The sequence below is a fragment of the Mytilus edulis genome, chromosome 11, assembly GCF_963676685.1.
Source record: "Mytilus edulis chromosome 11, xbMytEdul2.2, whole genome shotgun sequence".
NCBI classification, from domain to species: Eukaryota; Metazoa; Mollusca; class Bivalvia; order Mytilida; family Mytilidae; genus Mytilus; species Mytilus edulis.
This window is the reverse complement of record NC_092354.1, coordinates 18,842,343-18,869,668: the sequence shown is the minus strand read 5'-3', so window position 1 is coordinate 18,869,668 and position 27,326 is coordinate 18,842,343. Positions and strand designations below refer to the sequence as shown.

Sequence of the window (27,326 nt, the reverse complement as noted above, 5' to 3'; positions counted from 1 at the left end):
CTTGAGATGTACAATGTAACTAAACCAAAGAGAGGATTTGCCGTAATAATTAACAACTATTCGTTCTCTGAAAAAAGCAAATTGAGGAAACTGTGCGGTGGAAAAAGTGATACAAAACGATTAGATAGTACCCTAGGGAAACTGGGGTTTATCGTTAAAAAACACGAGAATTTAGATGTTAAAGGAATTATAACAGTCATACAGACATGTAAGAATAAATATAAGTACAGTTCATTAATTTATTTTCCCATAAGGCTACGGAAGGATATAAATAATGCATACTAGCATATCCAGAAAAACACAAAGGGAAAAATTTTAAACGCACCCATGTTAAACTGCTTAGTAAAGTAAAAATCATCAAAAATTACAGCCTCAAAAGTGCCAGACGCGCATTACATTAAATACTGTTCATAGTTGTAGTGCAATTAAAAACCACAGTTATAAAGGTTTTGCCAAAACAGAGCTGTAATTCCTGAGGTAGAAATTCTTATTTTTTCGAACAGTTCAAAGCTAAGTTAATATTTGAGAATTAATGTGCTAAATACTGGGTGGTAATGCAATATAATATCGTACAGTATATAAAACAAAAGAAATATCGACGAACACATCTGTAACATAACGAGATCCAATAACATCTAAATGAAGAATAATTTATTTCTTACCTCCAAAAAATATTGATTCTAGATACTTTTTTGTTTGTTTATATCAAGTTGTAAGAAAAGACCACAAGAGGTATGGATGTTTCCTTTGTGTTTTGTCAAGCCATGGAACTGAAGATTACATTTTTGGAACAGACGGAAGAAGAATATCAGTTTTCAAATTGATTAATTGCATAGCTGATTGTAAAACATTACAAGGGAAGCCGAAATTGTTTTTTGTAGATGCAAGTATTTCTTAATTTAAGGAGGTTTGCTACTAAGTTTCAAAATATCAAGCTTTTCATAACAGTAGTATACGTTGATAAAAATTAAAAATCACAAAAATACTGAACTACGAATAAAAAATAAAAAGAATTTTATAAATCTTTTACTTGTAAATTAATTATCCATCTGTAAAAGATTTATAAAATCCTTGTTAATTTTTTTTAATAGTTTTTCGAGCATTCAAATGCATAAAACCAGAGCATTCTGAAAATCTGACAAAAATCTCAAAACATGATAATCGAACATCCTTAAGATTAAGATAACCAAAAAAATTAGTAGATTTTGCAAAATGAAAGATTCTTTAAGCAGGAAGGACTTTGTCGATTTAAGACATGCATCCAGGTTTCGTATGCTCATTATTCAATTTGAAAATCTACCTTTTCCTAATTTTCCTAATTTTATCTCATTTATCAAAGTCGTGATTAACAACCACTGCATGCATTCCTATTTCAGAAATACTATGAGGCTCAAAACAACGATGTAGTCATCCCAACCTTTAAGGAAATCGTTGTGAAAAGAATAATGTTCAAATCTAAAAACCAAAATATATGAAAGATACATGTATTGATGATCTTGATGATATCGATAATCTAATTTGAAAATTGAAGTGAAGATATCGTAAAGTAAACAAATATACATAGATATAGTCTTACAAATGATTACTGTACATGTAGAAAACATATTTCAAACGGGATAGTACATCCTCATTTTTACGGAAATGTCGTTTACCGTGCCAGGGAATTTAGAAACGGTTCTATCCTTTAAATAAGCTTATGATAAAAGGCTACCAGTTTAACAATGTAAGAAAACCATTGAATATTGTTTGTATTGGTATTAATATTGATTTTTTTATCATTAAATTAAAAGCATACTAAATGTTATTGAAATATACTTATACACATTTATGGATCTACAACCTGTCGATACCTGTATCTTGGCATGGAACAAGTACAGATTTTGTTTAACTATTTATGACGTCGTTACACTAAATCCTTTCGATGTTGGATGTGTACTGATTGACAATTTAGTCTTAGAAGCCTTATTTCTTTTTTATTTGTTGTCGGTGGGTTTGAACTAAAGACTATTACTATCCTGTATATGTTGTAGCATTTATAGGGTGTCCGCTTTTTTTCAAATATGAACTTTTCGGAATAAATCATTTGTCTCTTTAGAAATAAGATTATGTGTCAAAAAAATTCTTTGCTGTGAAACTAAAGATCTGCACTTTGGGGTTTTCTGTTAGAATACACTTTGAATAAGCGTTTGTGCCTGTCCCTAGTCAGGATCCTGTAATTCAGTGTTTGTCGTTTGTTTATGTGTTACATGTTTGTTTTACGTTAATTTTTTGTACATACATAATATAAAAAAAAAGAAGATGTGGCATTATTGCCAATGAGACAAATGTCCACACGAGACCAAAATGACACAGACATTAACAACTATGGGTCACCGTACGGCCTTCAACAATGAGCACAGCCCATACCGCAAAGTCAGCTATAAAAAGCCCCGATAAGACAATGTAAAACAATTCAAACGAGAAAACTAACGGCCTTATTTATATCAAAAAATGAACGAAAAACAAATATGTAACACATAAACAAACGACAATCACTGAATAACAGGCTCCTGACTTGGGACAGGCACATGCATAAATAATGTGGCGGGGTTAAAAATGTTCGCAGGATCCCAACCCTCCTTCTAACCTGGGACAGTTGTATAACAGTACAACATAAGAACAAACTAAAAAATCAGTTGAAAAAGGCTTAACTCATCAGATGGACAAAAGTACAAGTGGAAGTGGCCGGGTACTTATACATCCCGACACAAAAAGACAGAAATGAACAGATCTGAGAGTACCCGCAGTTATCTGACAGCTGGTTCAAAGCCATTAACAACTAATAAAAAAAAATCATGCATCTAAGACTAAACTATCAATCCGTACACATCCAACATTCAATGGATTTAGAGTAAAGACGTCATAAACAGCCAGAGAAAAACATGACCTTGTGCAATGCCAAGTTACAGGTGTCGCCAGATTGTAGATCCTTGAATGTGTATATGTATATAACATACTAGTAATATTTAGTTACCTTTTAATTTACTGAGAACCAAATGAATATTTATACCAATAAAACAATACTCAATGATCTTATTACAGTGTTGAATAAGACCGTTAGTTTTCTCGTTTAAATTGTTTTACATTGTCATTTCGGGGCCTTTTATAACTGACTATACGATATGGGCTTTGCTCATTGTCGAAGCCCATACGATGACCTATTGTTGTTAATTTCCTATTCATTTTTGTCTCTTGTTGAGAGTTTTCTTATTAGGATTCACACTACCTCTTCTTTTTATATTGGTCCGAAACGTTCCTTGATCAACCAAATTGAAATTATAGCCGATTCCCTAAGTATCGTCAAATAAAATCTAATAGTAAAGCCTGCAGTAACCACTTACACCACTCGGTCTCCAAGGCCCCATGTTCATCTTATGTACTAGTATTTGAAAATTATTTTTAAGTTAAGATAATCGGTAATTACTGTTAACCTCATCATGCATTTCATTAGATGACGTCAAAAGACAGGATCTACAACGTACGTCACGAGTCACGTGATATTTGTAAGTTTCCAGCCGCCATTTCTGGAATTTCGAAGCGAACAAAGGTAAGAAACCTATGATTAATTTGCCATGAAAGCATGTATAGGTAAAAATATATGGACAAGCACATAACAGGGGTAAATACTGACACGGTTTAGCATTACTGTTTCATGTAAAACGTCCTATCTTTACAAACACTTTCGAAAACCGTGAGGGGATCATGTATCTCAGTCTGCACGGTGTAAACACAGTGTAGAACATTCTTTCATTTCCCCCGTGACAGAATGATAATGATAGTATAGACCATATAGACCAACAGGTGTCACGGAATAGAAGTTCCTTCATAATATAAGTACCAAAAGGAAAATATATTCTGGAATATTGTTTCCACAGGAATAAATATTACGTAAAATAGTGATAGTTTACCAGTTTCGTGCATGTTATGCGGGGGTACAGTGGTTACCTTTCTCCTTTGTCCTGCCATTTCTCTAGCCCCCTTTTCCTTTCACGCATATCTTCTCTTGAATTTTAGTCTAATCGGCATCTGGTCAAAGTGGTGCCTGCGGGTCGATTTAAATCGGCACCGAGTCAAATACCACTACCAGTACAGAACCAAACAGAGCATGGATTCAATTTTTGGTACTCCTCATAAGAGAATCACTGATTGTTTGGAGGTTGGTTCAAACTCATTTTTCTGTGAAACACAGGTGCAAGAAACTCAAAAAACAGGGGCGAGGGACATTCAATTCCTAGATCGAAAACAATCTGACAACGCCATGGCTAAAACGAAAAAGACAAACTGGCAAATAATAGTTCAGTTTACAAAACACAGCATAGAAAACTATAGACCAAGCAACAAGCCTCCCCACATTTCTTTCCAGGTCCCCTCTATCTCTGTCCACCTTTTCATGTTTTTTTTGTTTTTTTTTTTATTTACAAAAGTTATGCTAACGGTCACATAGAAAAATAAATATGCTAACGGCCACATTAAAATAAAAAATATGCTAACGGACACACACAGTGCATGTAGTAATCTATTTTCTATATATTGAGATTACTTTAATCAAAAATCATATGCTTCTTTTTGTAAATTCATTGAGTTGTTAAAGCGTTGACCTTCAAAACCGAGTAAGTCAACATCTCCTGAATCAGATACAGTTTTGATCCTGTATTTACCGTTTGTTGAAATTTCCATATAGGCTAATTTTTGCCTGGTTTAATCAAATATGTAATAAAAAATATACCTCTATGTGCTACTGTTTGAGTTAAATGCGGTCGAAATTTTGTATATTTACTCAAAATTCGGATTTGTGGTCGTATTTCCCTTTCGATAAAAAGCCATAACGTTTTTTGTTAAATAATTTGTAATTTCTGTATCTTATAAGTATCATAAAAATTTATGCATTTTGTATTCAGAAATAACTCATATTTATCTAATGGTCATGAATTGAGAAAAAAACGTAATTTTTTGCTGTATGTAAAAACATTGCACTATTTACAGTTTTATAAAATTTGGCCCAAATAATTTCAATGGAAAATGAAACAGAATGTCGTTTTAAAAAATTGGGGTCCATGCACTTGTTTTCAAATTAAATCAGTTTGAATGATAACAATCAGTCGAAACATGCATCTTTTCACGATATGTCACAATTTGACGTCGCAAAAATAACGTTTTACGTTAGCAACGTCATTACCCCCCCCCCCCTTTTTTTCACTGTATAGTATGCCCTTAATCAGTAATAAAAAAATTCCACTTGACAACATTGCCTTTTTGCTGTGGACTGAAGTTATAAGATGGTTCAATTTAGAAAACACATCTGGTATGAGATCCTAAAGCAGACATAACAGTTAAGGAAGCTGGGCATGTGCCTATTTGGAGGGAAATTTATTCGCTTTAAGAGTGGGTACAAGAACACTACAGACGGTGAATCACCACCAGGATATTTTGATCCATCCAACTGTGACATCAGTTTTGCCATTCCATCCATTGATGTTCTACGTGAATAATATACACATTACAATGATTGCTTTTGTAAAAGACTATCTGATTCACCGTCTGTAGTGTTCTTGTACCCACTCTTAAAGCGAATAAATTTCCCTCCAAATAGGCACATGCCCAGCTTCCTTAACTGTTATGTCTGCTTTAGGATCTCATACCAGATGTGTTTTCTAAATTGAACCATCTTATAACTTCAGTCCACAGCAAAAAGGCAATGTTGTCAAGTGGAATTTTTTTATTACTGATTAAGGGCATACTATACAGTGAAAAAAAAAGGGGGGGGGTAATGACGTTGCTAACGTAAAACGTTATTTTTGCGACGTCAAATTGTGACATATCGTGAAAAGATGCATTTTTCGACTGATTGTTATCATTCAAACTGATTTAATTTGAAAACAAGTGCATGGACCCCAATTTTTTAAAACGACATTCTGTTTCATTTTCCATTGAAATTATTTGGGCCAAATTTTATAAAACTGTAAATAGTGCAATGTTTTTACATACAGCAAAAAATTACGTTTTTTTCTCAATTCATGACCATTAGATAAATATGAGTTATTTCTGAATACAAAATGCATAAATTTTTATGATACTTATAAGATACAGAAATTACAAATTATTTAACAAAAAACGTTATGGCTTTTTATCGAAAGGGAAATACGACCACAAATCCGAATTTTGAGTAAATATACAAAATTTCGACCGCATTTAACTCAAACAGTAGCACATAGAGGTATATTTTTTATTACATATTTGATTAAACCAGGCAAAAATTAGCCTATATGGAAATTTCAACAAACGGTAAATACAGGATCAAAACTGTATCTGATTCAGGAGATGTTGACTTACTCGGTTTTGAAGGTCAACGCTTTAACAACTCAATGAATTTACAAAAAGAAGCATATGATTTTTGATTAAAGTAATCTCAATATATAGAAAATAGATTACTACATGCACTGTGTGTGTCCGTTAGCATATTTTTTATTTTAATGTGGCCGTTAGCATATTTATTTTTCTATGTGACCGTTAGCATAAATTTTGTAAATAAAAAAAAAAACAAAAAAAACATGAAAAGGTGGACAGAGATAGAGGGGACCTGGAAAGAAATGTGGGGAGGCTTGTTGCTTGGTCTATAGTTTTCTATGCTGTGTTTTGTGAACTGAACTATTATTTGCCAGTTTGTCTTTTTCGTTTTAGCCATGGCGTTGTCAGATTGTTTTCGATCTAGGAATTGAATGTCCCTCGCCCCTGTTTTTTGAGTTTCTTGCACCTGTGTTTCACAGAAAAATGAGTTTGAACCAACCTCCAAACAATCAGTGATTCTCTTATGAGGAGTACCAAAAATTGAATCCATGCTCTGTTTGGTTCTGTACTGGTAGTGGTATTTGACTCGGTGCCGATTTAAATCGACCCGCAGGCACCACTTTGACCAGATGCCGATTAGACTAAAATTCAAGAGAAGATATGCGTGAAAGGAAAAGGGGGCTAGAGAAATGGCAGGACAAAGGAGAAAGGTAACCACTGTACCCCCGCATAACATGCACGAAACTGGTAAACTATCACTATTTTACGTAATATTTATTCCTGTGGAAACAATATTCCAGAATATATTTTCCTTTTGGTACTTATATTATGAAGGAACTTCTATTCCGTGACACCTGTTGGTCTATATGGTCTATACTATCATTATCATTCTGTCACGGGGGAAATGAAAGAATGTTCTACACTGTGTTTACACCGTGCAGACTGAGATACATGATCCCCTCACGGTTTTCGAAAGTGTTTGTAAAGATAGGACGTTTTACACGAAACAGTAATGCTAAACCATGTCAGTATTTACCCCTGTTATGTGCTTGTCTATATATTTTTACCTATACATGCTTTCATAGCAAATTAATCAAAGGTTTCTTACCTTTTTTCGCTTCGAAATTCCAGAAATGGCGGCTGGAAACTTACAAATATCACGTGACTCGTGACGTACGTTGTAGATCCTGAAAGAGAGGGACTAAAGATACCAAAAGGGATAGTCAAACTCATAAATCGAATATGAACTGACAACGCCTGACTAAAAATGAAAAAGGCAAACAGACAAAATTAGAACACATGATATAACATAGAAAACTAAAGAATTAGCAACACGAACCCCGAAAAGTAATTCAGTTTTTACATATTATAAAAATAACCATGTAGTATTATTTTTCTATGCAGTATTTCCAATGAACCTTTGAAAATATAGTCACTTTTCCTGAACGAATCAAATAAGTCAAAACATACAAATTATTTATATTACAATATTTATTGGTAATAAACAGTGTAATTCCATATTCAATTAAAAATTTTAGGCTTGCCGAACTCTCGCAGATGATATTTGTTCGAAACCATATATGATAAAACCAGATTGTGTTATCTGTTTTTCAACTTTAAAAGGTATAGTGATATCATTAATTAATACATACACTATTTCATATATTTGAACAAAGATGTATCCAAACAAAACGTTTAGAACATTCGGCATAACAATCACATTTGTGACAGGACGCAATTATTATCAGACTTACTTAAAGGAAGAAAAAACACAGCATAGCGAAAATATGAAAGAACGTTAGAGTGGTTGATCATTAAGTTTGGAGGTATTCACAGGATATATTGTAGTCACAGTATAATGTAATACCTATTGGACACAACAAAGTTTAGCAATGACATATTATACAATTGTTTGACCAAACAATTAATTCATTTGAATACCTCAGAGATGCTTGACAGAGCATAAAGGCTCCTCTACATAACATAAGGAAGAAATGACAGGAGGTAAAGGCAAAACGACAAAACACATTAAATATTTACATTATAAGACAGTTCCGGCGTTCCATAATTTCAAGTTAAATTCCCGAGATTATGTTTTGACATATTTGTAATTATAGTTCCTAACAAATAAAAACAATTTAAACCCTTTGATAATCAAAATTACACCAGAAGTTGAAATATATTTCTTTATAGGGGCAAATCAAGGACTAAAGGAAAATTTCTAGTCTGATCTTTCTAGTCAATTGAGTTAGAGACAATGAATTATTAATAAGTTATTATCACAGTGGGTTTGATTATAGAACCTACAGTGAAGACATTTCTTTGTATAAAATGTAAATGTACTGAGTTTGGTGACCATAACAAAATACCCGCTTAACAAATTATGAAAAATATGCTTCTAAGTTCATATCTACAATTTCATCCCATGTTCTGGAATAGGACACAACAAACAAGACGTATTACCGGGTTTAAACGAACATAAGCAACAGAACGGGTGTCAAACATTGAGGGTGATATAACCTTTCTTATCACTGAGATTACCCCAGTGATTTTGAGGGTTCGTGTTGCTTAGTCTTTAGTTTTCTATGTAGTTTTTTGTGTACTTTTGTTTCTCCTTTTAAGCCATGGTGTTTTCGACTCATGAGTTTGAATGTCCCTTTAGTATCTTTCACATTTCACGCTTAATTTTCTGAATGAACAATAGAGTTTATTTTCTTTTGAATTTTATTGGCTTATTGGCATGTATTTTCCCTTCTTGACTTTTACGTCAAGATGTGGCACTGTTCAATCTGTGTACAACTTCATATGAATAATGCGCTGCATTGCACAGTGATAAAAACATGTCAGTTTGGAATTTAGATGATAATTGGACCATTGAGGATAAATTATCATATATCGTCTATTCAGTAATTTTCTTATAATAATGTAGAATACATTTAATGGTTAGTGGACACTACCAAAATAGTTCTTGGCAGCAAAACATATCATCCGACCAACCGGGATAATACCAGTTCAGTTTTCATACAAACACCCTCTTGATTAAATTTAATGTGAACTCGCAAATACAAGTATTAAAGCTAATTGGAAGGCATGATCCACTACAACATGCTAGCTGATGCAGGTACAGCTATCGTCAAGTTGACTGAAATCCTCCACTCAAAAAGAAAACACAAAATATAGTCAGTGAGTTAGCTTTATACAAGAGACCAGCTGATTTAGAAACAGCTTTAGAGGATCAAAAATATGACTACTTGTTAAGAGAACCTTCACATTAGTGGTTCTATACAGATAAACTCAACTTCTTTTGAACTTTGGCAAGTTAGGAAACCGTATATTCTATGTTATCATGTGTTTTATTGAGAAAAATACCATTAACATCAAAACAATTCAGGATCAAGATTATTACTATCCAGTACATGTAGTAGCAATTATAGGGTGTCAGCTTTTTTTTTCAAATATGTACTTTTCGGAATTAACCATTTGTCTTTTTCAAAATAAAATTCTGTGTCAAAAAGAATATTTGCAGTTAAATTAAAGATCTACACTTTGGGTTCTCTGTTAGGATGTACTTTGAATAAGCGTATGTGCCTATCACAAGCCAGGAGCCTGTAATTAAGTGGTTGTCGTTTGTTATGTGTAACATGTTTGTTTTTCGTTCATTTTTTGTACATAAATAAGACCGTTAGATTTCGCGTTTGAATTGTTTTACAATGTCATTACTTGGCCTTTTTATAGCTGACTATGCGGTATGAACTTTGTTGAAGGTCGAACGGTGACCAATAGGTGTTAATGACAGTGACAGTTTGGTCTATTGTGGAGAGTTGTATCATTTGGAATCATATTTTTGTTGTTGTACAAATTGGTTTGAAAATTTAGGATGTTTGTTTGTTTTGTTTTGGAATTTTTGTCAGATTTTCGAAATCCTCTGGTTTTATCCATTTGAATGCCTTAAAAAAATTTGCCCAAGGACCCCCATTTTTATTTTTATAAATCTTGTACATGTATAATTATAAGCCATTTGTAAAAGTCTTATAAAATCGATGTTTGTTTTATGTTCTGGCAGCATACTCAAATTGATGTTTGGATGATTATCTTACATATAAATTTACTAGTAAATAAATGTGTAAAAAATTTGATGTTAGTAAAAGTCTTAAAATATGAAAAATTTATATAAAAAGTGTCCAAATTCAAAACATTATCAAACTCTCTAAAAAAAATTTAATAGTTTTTGAGAACTTTAACTGGTCGATGATAAATCTACGAAAAATCAAGAGAGAACATTTTCCCGCCAAAATTCCAATGGCTAATATCTCAATAACAAGCACATTGACCCTATATGTTTTTTTATTTTTTTTTATTCCTCAATTAATCTCTTATCAATATATACTAGTTTTATGGAGAGTTATTTAGTATGAAACTGAGCAGCAAACATCCTTAAACATCCGCTTTGCATTCGATGTCTCCTGTTAACAACTTATCTATCACGCATATGAATTATAACATGTTGGCAATAGTTTGATTTTGTTCTGATTGTAATTCCAGGTTATTTGTCTATGATTCTAGGTCACACTTCGAGATTTGATTTTTGTTCTTTTCCGATTGAAATATATGAAATATTTGTTGTGTACTGTTTGCATATTGTTTGACTGTTGGTTATTTGGTAGTTGTCTTTGGCAAGACATAGTTCGTCATCGAATCATGAGGGTGAATCTTCAAACTGTTGAATTTAAGTTTTATTTAACTCGGTCTATATGACAATAAGGAGATGTGGTAAGATTGCAAATGAGACAATTGTCCGCAAAAGTTAACTAGAGGCTCTTAAGAGCCTGTGTCGCTCACCTTGGTGTATGTGAATATTAAACAAAGGACACATGACAAAATTGTGTTTTGGTGATGGTGATGTGTTTGTAGATCTTACTTTACTAAACATTCCTGCTGCTTACAATTATCTCTATCTATAATGAACTTGGCCCAGTAGTTTCAGTGGAAAATGTTAGTGAAAATTTACAAATTTTATGAAATTGATAAAAATTGACTATAAAGGGCAATAACTCCTTAGGGGGTCAATTGATCATTTTGGTCAAGTTGACTTATTTTTAGGTCTTACTTTGCTGTACATTATTGCTGTTTACAGTTTATCTCTAACTATAATAAATGAAAATTCTAGGGCAGAAAGATCTTCACCTTGTATTTTAGTAGTTGTCATTGGTTAGTGCCTGTCGTTTATGTTTTTTCTGAATTGTTTTACTAGTATTCTAAATAAGGCCGTTAGTTTTTTCGTTTGAATTGTTTTAAATTGTCATTTCGGGCATTTTGTAGCTGACTATGCGATATGGGCTTTGCTCATTGTTGAAGGCCGTACGGTGAATTATAGTTGTTACTTTCTGTGTCATTTTTTGGTCTCTTGTATAGAGTTCTGTCCTTGGGATTCATACCGCATCTCGTATTCATGTGTATACGCATTGCGTTTGACTAGTTTATTCATGTATTGAAAAGGATATCCTAAAATTATGAAACACGTAGTTTGACTAGATATCAAATAACCTTATTTGATTTGCCGAATCTATTTTAAATGTTGTAACGCATCAAATATTTAATTTAAGATGTAAAAATCTCTAACATAGTCTTTTTTCATTAACAAAGTAGTGTTACTTTATATGCCGATTGTTTTTTGTTTAAGGTGAAACTGCAAAAATGATGGATGAGACGTCAGAATGGCAAGGATCATATTTCATCAAATCACTGTGTGATGTACTTAAAAAAGATGGTGAAGTGTTGCGTTTGAGTGCAATTCTCGATAAATTGAAACAAGCAGTTAAAATATCAAGTAACCATCAAACTATGGAAATCAGAGATAGTTCAAGTAAAGCAATAAGCTTTGTGCCGGACAGGTTTGTTTTACAATATGTACATTACAATTCAATTGATTAATTATAATGTTTTCGCATTTCATATTCATTTATCATTAAACGTCATTTGTACTCATATCTTTACAAAAACACCCTGCTTATTTAAGGCCGATATGTAATAGATTTCACGTTGTAACTCGTTTTGAGTTATATGAAAAGTTTAATTTAAGTGGGAGTCACAATAAGACAAGTATTTCAATGTAATGTGTAATTGAGCATATTTTCAATTACATGTAATTGAAAGTAATCAATTACATTGTCATTTTGCCATGTAATTATGAATTACTTTTCAATTGCTTTGAATGCCATTTAAATAATTGCATTATATAAACTTTCAAATATTTCGTCTCTTATGGTGAAAGCATGTATATACACTTTATTTATATTAAATTCTCTATTTTTTGTAATAAAAATATTGTTTTAAGTACAAATTTGTGCCATAATGAAAATGCAAAAGCGCTGCTTTTTTAACCATTATAATTATATAATTTAATTTTGGATGTAACGCGTCTTCTGATTGGCTGACGTTATTTTGTTATTAGGCCATGGACATAATTTAGTCATGTGACCATGACGTCATCAATTTACGGTTTAAAAGGGAATTTAGAATTAAATTATAAGAAATGACTGCAATATTTTTTCTGTCTATTCGAAATAACATAAAAAATTTGGTGCACACTGTTACATAACCGTTATTCAGTGTCCACCAAATTTGGATTATTGAAAAGGATAAAACACATGTGGTGAGTACAAATGTATTACGAAGCATAATATATGTGGTAATTTACTAATGTAACTATTATGCACAGACATAGATTCAAATAATAATTACAAAAAAAAATATTGTTTTTCTTTCTGTTAAAACAAGATATTGTTCACTACTTATTACACAAGATGCAATAATAGTAGTATATTTGGAATCGAACACACCTTTCCTTTAGAGCAGTAGAACTAAGTACATCTTCCTTTATTTTTTCGATAAAGAGTTTAATTTTTGTTTTGCATATATACTTTATATCCGAGCGTAGCAGAAGAAGTTTAATTCATTTTTCATGTGCAGTTTTAGCAAAGTCTGTATACATTCAGTTTAATTTTATCGAATTTGCATTTATTACGTATTTTCCATATAGCCCATTTGAAATAAAGTATTATTCCATTAGCAATGGTATTATTCGAATTCTCTGTGCAAATTCCTAATAAAATATCTTTTTCAACGAGAACCTCGTCGCTTATAATGTTACAAAGTTTTTCTAACAACCGTTTCTATCAATGGTTTAACATTGTTACATTGATAAAATAAATGCTCCAGAGTTTCAATATTATTTTATCACATAAGTGACATTTTCCATTTGACATATGCATTATTTGCAGTCTGTTTTCTGTATATATAATCCTGTATATACATTTCCATTGAAATTCTTTAACTTTTCTATTAATACTCATTTTATTTAGATTTAGCCTAATTTTTTCCCAATTTATATACTTGCTATACAAATTTTCCAATTTTGTTTGACACTTAGGGGTCTCAGTTAATTATGTTAATGTTTAATTGCAGATATTTCAATGTAAAATCCTTAAATGATTTTTTGTCTCGATTTAAAAATTAAAGGTTTTCATAAATTTTGATTTTCTTGCTTTTTAACGCAGGTTGATCATCGTTATTTTTTAAAATCTGCATGAATGTTTGTGGTATGGAAATTTTAGTTCGTGAATACTCCGAAATACAATTACGTTTCTCTATTAATTGTCTATATATTTCATTGCACGATTTAAGATCTTTGGTATTATCGTCCCATAAATCACAAATAGTTTTGATCTGACTTTTTGAAAAGGAAGAATAAAATAAAGATTTGCCCTGAAATAAAATATTCGAGTTTTCAATTGATCGCTGTTTCTTTATTTCCATTTCATTAAATATACCCTGTGTGATCTTTGTCAATTTTGACCACGATTGTAAAGCACTTTTGTAATAATGTGGTAGGTTTTTTTTATCTTAAGACCTTAAAGTTCAGAACATTTACACAGAAAAAGTTCATCCTCAAATTTCTTATCACATTTTTTTAACCAAAATTTACCTATTGCATTCCAACTAAATAATTGCTTATGTAATATCGAATATAAAAATTTGATATATTTACTTTCTATTCAACTATCTAAATTTACCATCCCCATGCCCCTTTTTAACATCTAAACAACAAACCTTCCGGTCTACTTGATTCACTTTCCCATCCAAAATAAAATTCCATATTATCTTATTCAATTCTGTTTTGTATTTTTCGGGTATACCTCTTATTTCTGACTCATAACCACACACTGATATTATTAAATTTTTAACAATAAGGACTTTTCCAGAGTAAGTCAACTTTCGACTTTTCCAGAAGTGTACACAATTTTGTACTTTTTCTAATATTGATTTCCAAATTTTGTCATTGTCAATGTCATAACCATGGTGATTACCTAGTGTTTTCATGTTATCTGTTGTCCAGCTTATCTTTTTGAAAGTAGGTCGTCTGCGTTTATTTGCGCCAATATTTATTCCCTTAGTCTTTTCGTAATTAATTTTAGAACCCGATGCCTTTTCATATTTGTCTAATATTTCAAAAGATTTTTTTACAGAACTTTCATTTTTGTCGAGCCTTCGACTTTAGACGAAAAAGCGAGAAATAGCGATCCTACATTCCGTCGGCGTCGGCGTCGTCGTCGGCGGCGTCCACAAATATTCACTCTGTGGTTAAAGTTTTTGAAATTTTAATAAATTTCTTAAACTATCCTTGAATTGTACAAAACTTAGCCAGAAGCTTGTTTATGATCAGGAAATAGTATCCAGAAGTAAATTTTGTAAAAAGAAAATTTCATTTTTTCCGTATTTCACTTATAAATGGACTTAGTTTTTTTCTGCCAGGAAACATTACATTCACTCTGTGGTTAAAGTTTTTAAATTTTTAATTACTTTCTTTAACTATCCTGGAATTGTAAGAAACTTGTCCAGAAGCTTGTTTATGATCAGAAGATAGTATCCAGAAGTAAATTTTGTAAAAATAAAATTCCATTTTTCCCGTATTTTACTTATAAATGGACTTAGTTTTTCTTCCAGTTAACATTACATACAGTCTGCAGTTAAAGTATTTAAAACATTTTTTAGATTCTTAAACTAGCCTGGATTTTTACCAAACTTGGACAGAAGCTTCTGACAATCAAAAGATAGTATCGAGAGGAATAATTTTATTGATTTTTTCATCATTTTTGATGAGTGTGCGATTAACAGCAAAAGTAGGCGAGACACTGGGTTCCGCGGAACCCTTACAAATTTTTATTAAATAATTGCGTGTCGTCTGCAAACATATTCAATTTGGTTTCTATTAGTTCCCCATTTTCAACCCCGGGCAATATAATGCCTTGAACGTCTTTTTCTGCACTTATTGCACAGGCAAGGGGCTCTGCCTGTTATATATATATAAAAGGGAGCTATAGGACACCCCTGCCAGGCTGATCTAGAAATTGAAAAATATTTTGAGACGTAGCCATTTGTTTAAATACACGTCTTTGCACGTTTTAGTAGCATTTGAACCCAACCACGAAAATTGTCCCCAAAATTAAATTCCTTCATAACGAAGTCTAGCCATCTCCATTCCATCCTATCAAAGGCCTTTTGTTGGTATAAAAAGACAATTATACCCAATTCAGCAGTGTTAGAGGGCGCCAGTTTCGTATATTTTCCCGTTCCCCACCCTTCAATAATAATGTTAAAACTCCTTTATATTGCGAGTCCGACAATTTTTTTTCATTAAATATTTCTTGCAATAACGTACAAAATTCTTCTTGTATGATATTCCAAAATATTACATAAAATTCAGATATGATCCCGTCCTCCGCTGGGGATTTATTTGTTTTTATAACTTTTAGAACTTTCATTATTTCCTCCGCGATAATATCACGATCAAGTAATTTTTTGTCGTCATCGTTTAGTTTATTTTCGATGTGACTAGTTAAATCTTTAACACTTTCCAAATTCCATCCCTCGGAGCTAAATAAATTTGAGTAGAATTTAACTTGTTCGTTTAGTATTTCGTCTATTTTATATTTATAATGTCCATTATCTGTTTTTATTCGACTCCATAATTTGTTTTTTTCGTTTTGCTTTTCGAGATTGAAAAAGTAGCTCGTCGATTTTCCCCCTTCTTCCTCCATTTTACACGCGCCCTTATTTAAGACGCCTCTGATTTGTTCTCATAGTAATTTTTAATTAGCGATTATATTTCTGATATCTTATTTTCAACCTCCCCTGACGTAGTACTACTTAATTTGAGCTTTTCTAATTTCTTTTCAAGGTTGATAATATAACTTTTTTGAGAATTTTTGTTTAATATGTTACTTACTTCCATTGTTAACTTTTTTATTTGTGATTTTGTTACATCCCACCAATCTTGATTTTTTTCGAACCTACTTTTTTCATTTTTCCAGGTTTTCCACCAAATTTTAAAGGCATTCTTAAATTCTTCCTCTTTTTATTGTATTTATATTCATTATCCACATACCGGGACCTCTTTGTGTTTCATCAAGTTTTAATTTAAATGACACAAGATCATGATCGCTAAAAGGACAATGCGCGATACCAACATTGTAAATTTTATTTGACAGATTTTCAACGAAAGATATAGGCTTTTCTAGACTTTGAATTTCCTCTCTGAAACGTATATCGTTTATCTTTTGGATATCTGTCTCTCCAAATATCTGTTAGATCATATTGTGACAATAAAAAAGTAATTCCTTTGAACCAATGTCATCACGATTATGAGAGGTATTTCTATCAATTGTTTTGTCAAGAGTACAGTTAAAATCCCCATACCAAAATATTGTAATGGTCTACACTATCGTCTGTAAAATTACCAAAAAAATTATGAAATGATTCGAAAAGCCGTTTCCTCTCGATGCCACTATTATTGGCATATATATTTAAAATATGATAAATCACACTTTCCGTTTTGATGCTACATTTTATTATTTGACCGTTTTGCGGGTTACTATTATTAAACGCGACTTCGCAGGGACAATTTTTTGTTTGTAAAATAGAGATACCACGAGAATCACTGGTTCCGCAATTCCAAACACTTTTAGTACCCCCATTTAACTTCCATTCATTTTGCCATTGCGTTATATCATTTACTGTGCAATGTGTTTCTTGTAGACTAAATTAAATCATGTTTTTTGTTAGCTAACCAATTGAAAACTAAATTACGTTTCTTTTTATCACGTAAGCCGTTTACATTCAATGTTATGATTTTGATCGACATTCTTTAGTAGTTTTTTTTTAAAGTTCACGATTTGATTTACATTTTAACACCGCTATGCCTCAATGATTTAATTGAAAGTTCACGGTCAAAGCCACCGTTTTAAGTTTACTTTCAATTTTACGAGTCATTGACCAATTATAAAAATACACATTTGTTGAACACATTTCAAATTGTCCACCTAAATTAATAACAATACAGATACATCGATACAGTTTGAAGTACAATAGATAGAAAAATAATCTAAAATAATAATTCAAAAGCTGCAAATCAGTAGAATAAAAAATATGTACATGTTACATTTTTGGATTGATTTGTTTTTATTGTTTTACATAAAAAGTAGCAAATACAATAATAATTTCGGTTTGTGCATTATTACTCATAATCATCTGGGAAACCTGGTTTACTTTGTTTACTGTCTTTCTCTGCAGACATTGGCGTCAGGATATGTCACTAAGCTTGCGCTTGGTGTCACAAGGACGAGGAGTATTATGGATTGGTAACATCTTAGGGTGAAGAAATTCTCGTAGTTTGACACGAATTGTTTGGGCCCCTTCAATTGTGATGTGAACTCCACTAGCATCTGTTTTTTTCGTAAAGCGCCTTAACCACTTTACCATTTTTGTGAAGATATTATCTACATCAATATAGGTTAGCACTTCATCTTTGAGACACAATTTTTCCACAATTTATTAACATGTGTAGCTGTTTCATAGACTCAATGTCTGAATATGGTTACTGTTACCACACACACCAATACCAGCATTCGGAAATGCTTGTTTAACTTTGACAATAGCCTGTGTTGCATAAACATTCACCTGATCACTGTCGTGCTTGTTTTTACTCAAGTCATTAGTACCTAAGCTTATGATGACCTTGCCTACATTTGAGCAATGGCTTTTCACACGATGATTTTCAAAAGCCGCACCAAACACTGATCTTTTTTTTCTAGAGTGGCACCATTTATAGAGGCATTAATCAAATTGTCCTCAAATTTACCAACTCTCAAGCAGTTTGAAGCTCCTAACATTACATTTGTTTCCTTTGATTTGGTGTGGTATGTGTTAGGTGTTTGTAGATGGTTTGTTGGCACTTGTAATGGGTCGATGGACTGACTTTCATTTTTGTCGTTTTCTTGAGCTTCTCTACCTTCGAAAATTTCGCTAGCATAATTACCATAAGACTTAATCATAGTAGGGTGTTTAAAGTCATCGTAATCATTACGGACATGGCCGCTTTTTTGCAGAAGGAACATTTGGATTCGAAAAGACAGTCTCGTGCAAAATGCCCAATTTCTGAACAGTTATAGCAGCGCTGACTACATCTGGTTTGTCTTTGCCAGCGTAGGAAGGGTGGTTTCTTTGTTTACAGTGAATACATTCTGTTCGACCATTGTCGGCAAACATTCGGACATCATAACTACCAAATGTTGTTTTGTTTGGTATTGTCGGAGCACAATTAATGATTTGAATCTATCCTGAACCATTTTCTATATTCTTTCCTCGAATAAATCCCCGCTTTACTGAACCCGGGACGACTTGCCACACTGTAGCATTTGTGTAGCTAGATAGCAGTCATTTAGTTCATAAGGAAGGTCTTTAATTGTTATGTTTGTTATTGTGTTGTCTACCTCAATAAATTTGACGCTTCTGTTTTTTATTGTTAGATCACACTGTACTAACCTTTCTTTGGCATCTATGTCACTTAAAGTTACAACACAGCTTTTTTTCTGTCAATTGGATGGATTAACACTCTCTAATTCTATTTGTTTTTCAAGTTCTTTTATTATTTCATCGTGTGTTATCCCCTTAAAGCCACGAGTATAGAAATGAACCGATAGTGTTCTTTGTATATTGGCCATTTTGAAAAACTGGTGAGTTGAGATCAGATGTCGCACAGATAAAATGTCAATAGAATCTCACTATCTCCTGACTAAAAAAGTCTATAAACACAGGAAACACAGAGCAAAATCCTCTCTGCATACGAAAATCCAAAAAACAATTTGGCTCCAAGAATGTTTTACAGCAGAAAATCGAAGATTTATCGGAGCTAAAAAATTCACTCACTCTACAAACAAGGGACATAACCAATTTCTGTCTTAGTCTTTTGTTTGTGTTATTTATCTCAAACCGTAAATGATTAACAACGGGATTGTACATACATTAATTTTTAGTTAGACGAAGATATTGCAAAAACAGTTCTTATAAACCAGAATATAATTTTACAATTAAAGTAAATTCGCCAGAAATTATTAAATATACCATATTAAACTTTTGCATTTCGAGTTCAAAGTAATAAACCAGAAATCTCCAAATAACCGATCTGCACATTTATCTAATATTTAAAAAAAAAATGAAGTGCTATACAGTGCATCTTTTAAAACAATTAATGCAGTATAAAACACAGAGGGTGTCAGGATTGATCAAATGGATGACCTGCTGCAGGGAAATCTTTCTGAGAAAAATTTGCCACCTCAATGTGTTTTTACGACAAGAAAAACATTAATATATACATTTTCTGATTTATATACCGTCGACAAACTATAACTTGTTCTAAAAATATTTTGAAGGAATTGTATTTTATTTTACCGATCGCATGAAAGTTCATGTTGTATTGTTCTGGGTTGAGTCAGGATATCGTCGTATGGTAATGGATGATGTTTAAACTAGATGTATTGTAGTTCAGGTCACTGCGTATGGATTCATATCGTCGAATTATTGTCTGGGAAGTCAATTATGCATTGTCGGTACATTTATGAAGGTTTTGATAAAATAAAGGATTTTCATAAAAAAAATTAATTACTTTTACTTCCTTTATAACAAATCTTAGCCATTCAGTTATATATAATGTGTTCAGCATTTTTTTCTTTAAATCTGAAATTTCATATAACTTCAGAATGACGATCTATTTTTTGGAGTGTGTGGGCATAAACAGCCGACAAATTGTAAAAATATTACCAAAGAGCATAGAAGTTGAAATAATATGTTTTTTTCTTTAGAGAAAGAGACACATTCAAAATTAACAAACTTACAAAAAACAGCATGGACAATTTGACAAACAAAAGAACACAACAAAATGTTATCAAACTTTTTAATTGTAACACCAACGTAAAGTTTTTCTTTGCTTAAATTTATTAAATTGGTCAACTTCGTCTTTAGTGAAAGTATGTAAAAAACTTCAATTGTAAAATAATGATTTTTTTACGTTAATAGACCTATAAATGAGTACTTTCAAATGACCGAAGCATAAAAGAAAGAAACGCACCCCATATGATATGTTTGTAACACTTACTTTTTTACAGTCATATAAACAACGAAATCAAGTTAGGAAAAAGGTCTTATTCTAGAACATTTTGGGTGTACGTCCTTCACGGCAGTAATAAAAAAACGTCATATGATATTTCTGACGAAACGGACAGTAAGTCGATCTGAACATTGTAATCATTTCTGCCGCTGTCAGATTTTTCAAGATAACATCCCAAACTTGCGTTTTACTCCTGTATTATATTGTATGTCAAGTCAGTTATGTTGGTAAGTTGACAAGGTCAATGGACACACGTCTTAAACTTTATTGTTAAGGAGACATAATATCTATGACATGACTTTTAAAATTGAAGGTTATTACTTATCTATTGTAGTCTTATAAAAGCATTAATTACCAAGATATATATCTAAACAAATATAAGATAGAAATCTCCTGACATCTGAAATGAAGACAGAACAGTGTGGGTATCACATTGTATTTAAGATTAAATATCCAGTACTCTTACACATAAATATGACAACACTTTTGTATGCAGTAATCAATCAACAAAATGTTTGCAGACTTTTCAAATGAACTGTTTAATTTGTCTCTTTTTCAGTGGTGTGTGCCGGATATGTTTAAAGTTGACTGTAAATGGATCATGCGACGACTGTACATATGACTCGACACATGCACGAAGGCGTAAGTAATTTAATATTCTTTTTTATTTAACGTACCACAGCATGCACAGTAAAGCCTCAGAATGGTAAATTAAACATAGAATAAATCATGTAAACCGATGATTTGTTGAACATTTTCATATGGTCTTGGCTGTTATATCCTACTTTTATTCCTAGCATTATGAAAAAAAAATACCTATCTCATAACACCAAATTGGTAAGAGAATAATCAAATTTGTAGCGTAAAAATAGAGAGAGAACTTTCAGCTTCAGAGTTTCCAATAGTATTATGTCATGCTTACATGTTTGTACGAGCAAGCTCGAGGTATCAAAAATTTTGAAATTTTGATTCGAGTCAATATTTACAATATAAAGAGGACATACTGGCCCTCGAAACTAATGCAGACAACATTTTTACTCATTGTATTTCAATATTGCTGTGATTTTTATTTTACAATCCATCCGTACACAAAACTATATTTGATTTACAAAGCGGATGTATATATATTTACACAATAAAGTGCAAATATGGTAATTTGTGGATGATGCTGTCAACTAATTTTATGACATTTGTGCAAGTCTGAGATGTGAAAGCTGCTGATTGCATTTCAAATTGATGATTTAATTATTTGAATAAATAGGGCATGTATTCTCTGTTAATTGGGACAGAAAAAGTAATATAACTTAGCTGCCCATAGACATACTATATTTGCTTTCATTTATCATCAATATTTTATACGATCGAAGTACTATTCGTTACTTAAATTGTTTAAATAATCTTAATATCGTTCCCCGTCAATTATTAATTGAAATGAGTGTCGTAACATCATTCACGTCTTATTCCGTACTAACTGTTCTAATAAATAGAACGAGAGAAAGCTAACAAGAAGTCATTAGATTCCTTGTTTGATACAGTAATGAACATAGTTGATAGTCGTATTCAACATTTGAAAATCATTTTTCTCCTTACAACACCAATAATAGCCCAATTTCTCGTATCAGATATAAGCTTAAAAAATTCACCAAGGAATATGTGTAAGTCCCGGCTGATATCAATATTATTTGATGTAAATTTTACATGAAGGATCTTCAAAAGGAAACCACGAATTCACCAACATTCCAACTGACTTCATTTTTCGGAAAATGACATATGTAACAAACATAAACTTTTAGCTTCCTCTTTACAAGCAGAACCAAATACAATGAAAATTTCAACTATGTATCGACTTTCGAAAAACTCCTAACAAATATAGATTTATCTATCTTACTTGCTATAATAAAGAAGATATAACGTTATCACATGGCATTCAGGTGATATTCGGCAAATTCCGGATAATACACCTCAATGCTACGTTTTCAGTGCAAAACATTACAAATTAGTGTACAAAACAATACTCTGGATACTGGAAAGTATATTGTGCAAAATACAAATAATAATAACAAATAATAAATGCATTTATAAAAAAAAAATATATTTAAAAGTTTCAAACATAATTTAGAATGTTACTTTATAAAAGTTGACTTTTCCAAACAGTGTTCATGATGTAAATTGTTGAATTATTTTTTTTTGTCGATTTGTCCATATTAAAATATGTTTCCTCTCTGTTGAGGCATATGCTAAAAAGATTTCATTTGAAATGTACAAAATTTTGAGTCCGACGTCTGTGAACTTTTCAATATTTGAACTTCTATTTTGGAACCACGTAAAAGGATCAATATATGAATATGTTACTTTTCTCCATTGTTGAAGCATATGATAAAAAGATCATAACATGTCATTTTTCATATCGCATGCATAATCAGCCCTCGGTCAATATCTCTTGGGCTGATATTGAACCTAGGGCTGATAATACATGCGATAAGAAAAATGCCATGTAAGAATCTGATAATATTAGCTTGCTAAACACCATTTCGGAAAAATATGGAATTCAATCAATTTTAATGCTATTATCATACAGTAAAAATTATATGTTATTTCTTCTAAGTACATGATAATCACTTTTTCCTGAGTTAAAGAAGCACTAGTTGTCAGATTCATGTTCTCTGATTTTAATCAAATTCTCATATTTGATTAATAACAATGTAAAATTTAATCAAACTATCAAAAGTCTTAAATAAAGGATAAACAAGGCACACACATGAAAATACTGAACTTCGTTTCGTGTGTATTTTAGTCTGGACGCCATCTAATTAATTGTCGAGTTGACCTCTTAAGTCATCCGATGTCCATATTAGCTATGTAAACATAAATATAGTTATAAATAAATTAAGCAAACTCATGCTGTTGGATTATTCTAGGTCTGTTTAATTTCATATTATAGATGAAAAATAAATGTTTATCATTTTTTTTACCTGTATCAGAATCACTTTTTGTGGATAGAATCAGTTAATCAAATGATTTACCTTTGTTTCACTTTCAATGTTGACATTCTTTTCCTTTTAATGACTATACACATACAATTCACGTGTTATCCATCTCTTGCTAAGGAGTTAAATTGAAGTTCACATGAATACGGATTCAATGACGTCGAATTATTCACTTGCAAGTGAATAATTCATAATCAATGTTTTTTTTAGCTTATCTTGACAAAATTAAACCATAATTGCTGATAAAAGCGAATTGTTATTTCACTATTTGCATTTCATCAATGATTGAGCCCCAAAAAAATAGTATATTACATTTTGAATATATCTTGCCCCTTACATACTGAATAAATATTAATGTACATCTCCTCATATAAAAAAAATATTATGTTTTTTTGACATACATGTATTAATGGAAGAATTTAAATTTCTGATTAATAAATATTATTAAAGGTTGAAAATGACGCTCAATGATTAAGAAAAAAAACTTTCAATAAAGGATTTCCGTGTCGTGATTTGCATATTTAAGTGATATCTGTTACAAACCCAAATCCCATTAAACAATGCCGACCGTGCTAGGACTAATATAAAACTGTAAAGGTAGAGAACCACTAATTCAGGCCCGGTTGGAAACAAAATAAAAGAAAGTAGTACATATTGAAACACAATACTTCTTACGCATAAATGTATCTTTGTCAATAGCGGGAATATTTGGGTAGTGTTGGTATCAAATCAAAGATTGGAGACTTTGGATCACTGTATAATCATTGTTGAAAGTTTCATATGAATAATAAAGAAGTATATGAAATTGTGATAAGAGGGCATATTTGGTCTGTTGTTCAGATCAGAAGTTCCTGTTTTTGTACTATCAACCTTCCGGGAACCAGTACACTCTAATATGATATTAAATGTATGTTGATTTTTTCAGCAAAAGTCAGGATAAGGTACAATTTTGATATAAAATAATTACCACTATATTTGAACAAGAGAATGGAACCATTAATGCTTGAAGTTTCAGAACTTAACATAGAAACCAATTGGGCTATGAATAAGTGGTTTTATACCTAAAAGAAGTGCCCGAGTAAAGCAAATACTTGCACAAAAACAACAAAAAAGGGTACTGATTTCATAGGATTCCCTAAATTCCAGTGCAATCTAAAATACACCAATAAGAGATCAAACAATAAGTTGTCTCTTTTATGAGTTAGTTTGGATTTCATATACAGCGAACGGTATTTGTTTATTGTAGAAGGACCTACGTTAATTTGGTCTTATCTGAATAACTTTCCAATCGTCTTTAGCATTTGGTATTTTGTTTGGTCTACTTTTCTGGTGTTTTTGTTCTGATTATAAATTCTTTCCACTTTTCTGAGGACAGACCTATTATATTTGTTCAGATTATTTGGTCTTTCCACTTTTTATGGGAAAATATATTGTATTTGTTCTATTATTTAAAACTCAAATTTCATCAGTGGAAACTTAACTGTTTTGATTACTTGTAGATATTGGCGTTCATCATTGATCTTTTCAACTTAATGTATTTACATTCGTATCCGTAGATTGGGACCTTAACATATGCAAATATAACTATCTATTAAGAACCCCCTTTTACTCGCACTTTTGTTTCTTTTGAAAAAATCAGTCATTAGGTATCTGTCTCATTGACAGATGTATATTACCCCTATAAACTCATTCATTGAATTTCAAGAACAAATAGTAACTACGTCAACTTGAAACTCGCTTGAAGAAAAGGGACTACAAACACAGAAATATCAAAAATTTCAGAAAGCGGAGTCAATTCCGAGGAGTGAACTATCGGAATACAAAGTTAATAAGAAAAATAAAAGGACTCTATGTGTTCTTACTTACCAACCATCTCTTAAAAACAGCTTTGGTGTCATTCGTGAGCATTGGAAAACAGTTGAAAAGAATTCCAAACTATCTAAGATTTTTCCCGAGCCTCCCATGATAGCTTTTAGGCAACCTAATAGTCTGCGGAACCTGCTGGTGCGAGCTGAAGTGTCTGATAATAGAAGTACTTCTTGAGAATGTCGTTTGTGTGAAGAAAAACGCTTCAAATGCTGCCTACAGATGCAACATTTCACAGTAAGGCAACCGAAAATAACTATAAGATATTTTGCAATGATACCTGCAAAAGTATGAATGTTATTTACATACTAGAATGTTCGGTTTGTGGCCTCCAATATGTTAGTGAGTCAAAGCAGCCTTTCCACTAACGCCTCAATGGCCATAGGAGTGATATCTCTAAGAAGCCACATCTCCAAATTTCTCAGCACTCCAGACAGTCGGGTCACAAACTTGATGACTTTAACCGCATGAAAATTCTAGTGATTGAACAGAACATTCACTGGAGTGATGCCCAGCGACAGGTTCGGGAAAGCTTTTTGATAAAGGAACTTAATGTTCATCATCCAAACGGCATCAATAAGAACTTTTGATGTACTTGTAATTTACATGAGGAAAGACATTTCCTAAGATAAGCTTACATTTTCAAAGTAGCATAGAAAGTAAAATCACATAAAAACTGAAGGTCAAAACGGAATAGTAACTTATCAAATTCCAAAATCAAATGCTCAAACACATCAAACGAATGTATAACAACTATCAAATTCCTGATTTGGTGGAGGCATTTGTAGAAAATTGCGGATCAAACCTAGTTTTATAGCTTGTTAAACCTCATACAAGTCCATCATATTTATGTTGAACTTGGAGAATACAATTTGACATTTATTAAGGATTGCTGAGTATTTTTTTGGGAAAAAGGCAAGTAGTTGAACTTAAAATATGCCTGTTTATATTACTGCTCGAGTCGAAATTAAATGATAACTCAGATCATCTGGTTTTGAAAATTCCAGAGAACAGATTTATTCCTACTAGACATGACGACGTGGACAGCCATGATGACAGGTGTTGAATGCCTTTTCGTTGATTTGCTGTGCAGTTTGCCTTTGCTTGATTTCTCCCAACTGTTCTTGTTATGTCCCACCTACGAAAGTAGAGGGGCATTATGTTTTCTATTCTGTGCCTCCGTTCGTCCGTCCGTCCATTCGTCCGTCCGTGCGTCCGTTCGTCCAACTTCAGGTTAAAGTTTTTGGTAGAGGTAGTTGTTTATGAAGCTGAAGTCCAATCAACTTGAAACTTAGTACAATTGTTGCTTATGATATGATCTTTCTAGTTTTAAAGCCAAATTAAACTTTTGACCCTAATTTCACGGTCCACTGAACATGCAAAATGATACTGCGAGTGGGGCATACGTGTACTTAGGACACATTCTTGTTAACATTTTCACTGTATACGGCATAGTTTAATTAGGAAGCACTTACATTTTATGATATTGTATCAATAACGCCAGTGTAATCAAAAGTAAACATGGGGTTATTAACTTTTTTGGGGTCTGTCGACGTTTCGTGTGGTTTTAAAGTTGTTTAAGAATGATAAAAAAAACGAAAAAAAAAAGAAAAAAAAAACATTTATCTTTAAAATGTCTTATATTATAA

At 32.0% G+C, this 27,326-nt stretch overlaps 2 protein-coding genes across 2 annotated transcripts in view; one reads left to right on the top strand and one right to left on the bottom strand.

The window, feature by feature from the left end:
* The window catches only part of LOC139495273 (adhesive plaque matrix protein 2), a 227,403-nt gene that overhangs the window by 106,809 nt on the left and 93,268 nt on the right, over nt 1-27,326 (bottom strand). The window lies entirely within an intron of this gene.
* LOC139495312 (uncharacterized) overlaps nt 7,014-27,326 on the top strand; it is a 30,577-nt gene continuing 10,264 nt past the window's right edge. Inside the window, exons 1-4 of the mRNA XM_071283620.1 lie at nt 7,014-7,034; nt 7,863-7,947; nt 12,005-12,215; nt 21,384-21,466. Of these exons, the coding sequence (XP_071139721.1) occupies nt 7,014-7,034; nt 7,863-7,947; nt 12,005-12,215; nt 21,384-21,466 (400 nt within the window). The remainder of the gene's footprint in view (nt 7,035-7,862; nt 7,948-12,004; nt 12,216-21,383; nt 21,467-27,326) is intronic.